The sequence below is a fragment of the Salvia miltiorrhiza genome, chromosome 1, assembly GCF_028751815.1.
Source record: "Salvia miltiorrhiza cultivar Shanhuang (shh) chromosome 1, IMPLAD_Smil_shh, whole genome shotgun sequence".
NCBI lineage: Eukaryota > Viridiplantae > Streptophyta > Magnoliopsida > Lamiales > Lamiaceae > Salvia > Salvia miltiorrhiza.
The window spans coordinates 41052354-41055817 of record NC_080387.1 but is presented as its reverse complement, the minus strand read 5'-3'; the positions used below and the strand labels follow the sequence as shown (position 1 = coordinate 41055817).

Below are 3464 nucleotides of genomic sequence, written 5' to 3'. Positions count from 1 at the left end.
GGTTTTGAACTTTAAACTAATTATCCTCTAGTAGAGCTTACTTAGTTTGGGAAATTAAATTCGATCATCTAATTTTCTTAAGCTAATGTGATTTTATTGTTTGCTCTTAATTTTGTGATGAACTTTGTATCTTATTATTAAATTGCACACCCCGTACGTATATAAATAAATATTTTTATTTACCTAAAAAAGGTGATAATTGTACCAATAACAGAAATAGATTAAATTAATGTCTCCACGAGTATTAGTTGCATGCCACTTTAATCCTCGATTACAATCATTTTATACAATGTCAATACTTACACCTTATATATATATATACACACTTATGCACGTACTCATATGGTTGGAATAAAGAGAAATCAAACATTCTTCCCATCACAAGATTCCAACTAAGCTAGCCAATTGCTATATATTCAACCACAATTAATAAACAATCAGCAATTTAATTTCCAAGTGATATGATCAAATAACTATAGTGGCAACCAACACACAAACAACAACAAAAATTTGAAAGCAAAACGTCAAACTTTCGATCATATATAATATTGTGCAGAAGACAAAACATATAATGCACGTAATGCCCATCATATCATTCAAATACATATCATGAAATAAAATTGAACAAATGTGGTATACTCAAAAAATAGAGCAGAAAGAAATGAATGGTGTGTGTGTAATAACTAATTAGAGATTAAATTGAGAATATCAATGTATGAAGCAGTTGCAACAACCTTGTTTACTATCTGAGTTGGATGGAAATTGTCATAGAAGAAATACACGTCCCTAATAGCACATGCTGCTCCTCCCCGAATGCACAGTCCCGTTACTCTATCCACTCTGCAGCATGCCGAGTTGAGAAGCCTCAACCCTGCACCATAATTAATTAATTATTCCTCATCTTCATATATATATTATTATGATAATGATATTGAAACATGCAAGTTACAAACCAGGAGCAAAGAGCTGTGTTGGAGTCAACTCCATGGCGCTTATGTAGATCAAGTTAGCGCGTTCGAGATCCGTATTGAGTTGTTCGACGAGGCTTCTGAGCGCTCGGTTGAACAACTCGGCCGCGTGGTTGACGGGGTCCACGCACGGGGAACCATTAGTACCTCTCACCACCATCGCCGGGATGCAACCTAATGGACCAAGACTCGCAACACCTATTTTTCTTGCCCCTAACTTGTATAATTTCTGCCACAACCAACTTAATTCGTTACTTCCCAACTTATTTTAATTTGGTGATGATTAGAAATTGAAATATGACCTTAAGCTGCTGAGAGAATTGGTCGACTAAGAGCGTTGCATATTGCTGTGGTGAGTATAATCTGCTGGTGGAATAAAAATGAGGCTCGTAGTAATTGTTGATGTAGTCGTTGCTACCAACTACCAAATAGTAGAAGCATTTGTTGAGGTGCTGTTCGGCTGAAGACACATTCCCGTACGAAGCCGCAAGGAGCGACAACGTCGTCTCGTGATTTCGCAATTGTTCATCCAAACTGATCCTAACGCCCTAAGGATAGGACGTTAAAAGTTTTAATAAAAATGATTGAATGTATTGTGATTGGAGAAATAATCTCACTTGAAGGGTAATGCTAATAATGATATATTATTTTGATCATGAGCAAATTAAATACCATATGCTCTCCGGTTTCATTACGAATTCCTGCTGATCCGGAGGCATAATTGACACCGTTGATTACGTCTTTGCCGCCTCGCACCTCCGCGAAGGGCGGAATGAAGTCGTCGAAACCAAGCATTTGAGCTGCAAACAACAAGTTGTATATATGTTACTATAAGGAATGTCTGAATGCACGAACAACAACAACAACAGAGACATCATCACCAAGAAAATCGGCCGTAGTTAGGCCATTGGTGAATCTTCCGGTAGCGCCATAAGGAAAATCGACACCGTAAGGCGAGTAATCGACCCTAGCTATTGTATCGAGGTCGTTGTTATTGCCACTATCAACTAAGGAGTCACCGAAAATGAAGAAGCAAGGAAATGGTTGAGAACTCTGCGCCACCAACTTTGTGAGGAAAAATAGCACAAGAATTATTGGTGTGTAATTAGCAGCAAACGCCATTTTTGTGGAAAACAAAATTGGAGCAGTAGAGTGGGCTACAAATACAAACAACCATAACTTTTTTCAACGGATATAGAATTATTCTCTACAGCTGAAACACTGATGAAATTGGTGTAGTATTATAATAATGCAGAGACTTTATTTAATTTTTGTTAGTCAAATTGAGGGTTTTAACAGATCAAGACGTCCATGTGGGACAGATATAGAATTATTCGATTCTATGGAGAGAGATGCGATTGGTTAATTTCTCATGGCGCGAGTTTTGGGCTATTTCCTGGCAACCTAATTCTGAATAAAGAGCACGCGCTTTGTGTGTGTATGTATGTATGTCAAAAAAGCCCGAAATCGATGGATCGACCCGATTAGACCGATAAAAAAGGAGGGTTAGGGCTGAAAATTTTTAGCCTGAAAAAAATTTAGTCCGAATGGCCCGAACCGAAAATAGCCCGAGCCCAAGTGGGTTGGCCCGATTAACCGAACACTTTCTTAATAATTGATTTTTAAAATTTAATACTTTACTTTTTAATTCGATAATAACATTTTGATGTTTGTAGAATATGTTTTGATTTTTTTTCCAACAGTTAATAACAAACATCTATGATATAAAAGTCAAAGAAAAATAGTCATTTATTTTAAATCTATATATAATTTTATCGGAAACGAAGTTAAAAGGTAGATATTATGTAAACTTCCGTTAAACTAACACTAATTTTTGTATCTAAAATAAGGCGAAATGTCTTAATTTAAAAAATACGACATATTTTTATCACAAAAATATGATTATCTATAAGAAAAATTAAACATATAAAAAAATCGTAAACTTGTGGGCCCGAACGGGCTAGCCCAAAACCGAGTGGATTAGGGTTAGGGTCGAAAATTTTAGCCCGAAAAATAAAAAAATCGACTAGCCCGAACCGAAAATAACCCGAAACCTAATGGGTTGGCCTGAAATCGAGTGGGCTGACCCAATTGACATCCCCATGTGTATGTGTATGATTAAGAATATAGTAGTATCTTCTATCTTTTAGTATTTTTATTTTCAGTTTTTGTGGATGGGCTAAAATTTCTCTCATCTAGAAATTGTGAAGCAATTCGATCAATATAGGACTAGGATTGTCACAAAATGAATACTAAGAATGAGTGATATGTAGTAATTATTAAAAAAAACAAAATGAATGAATGATATGTTACACATCATTTATAGAATCTACCGTACGTATTAATTGTTGACTTAAAGATTGAGTTATTTTTGCAACTCGGTTTAAAGATAAGACCATAAATTTTAATTAACCCTAATAATGAAAAAAAAAAAATATCTCAAGCCATATTTGATTATATGAGATATATTTTGTTTAATTTTTATATTTAATTAAT

General features: G+C 35.0%; 1 protein-coding gene across 1 annotated transcript; it reads right to left on the bottom strand.

The window, feature by feature from the left end:
* Positions 1 to 675: 675 nt before the first annotated feature.
* Positions 676 to 2260, bottom strand: LOC131024955 (GDSL esterase/lipase At1g29670-like). Its single transcript, XM_057954547.1, has 5 exons — positions 1850 to 2260; positions 1641 to 1768; positions 1271 to 1516; positions 954 to 1197; positions 676 to 871 (listed from the first exon to the last, which is right to left on the bottom strand). The coding sequence occupies exons 1-5, from the start codon at positions 2088 to 2090 to the stop codon at positions 684 to 686; spliced, it is 1047 nt and encodes a 348-aa protein (XP_057810530.1). The 5' UTR covers positions 2091 to 2260; the 3' UTR covers positions 676 to 683.
* Positions 2261 to 3464: the final 1204 nt, after the last annotated feature.

Excerpts from the sequence above, each read along its gene's own strand:
- LOC131024955 (XM_057954547.1), bottom strand. The coding sequence starts at position 2,090 with ATGGCGTTTGCTGCTAATTACACACCAATAATTCTTGTGCTATTTTTC. Across the intron at positions 1,769-1,849 it reads AACTACGGCCGATTTTCTTG|CTCAAATGCTTGGTTTCGAC; the intron begins GTGATGATGTCT and ends TGTTGTTTGCAG. Across the intron at positions 872-953 it reads AACACAGCTCTTTGCTCCTG|GGTTGAGGCTTCTCAACTCG; the intron begins GTTTGTAACTTG and ends ATTATGGTGCAG.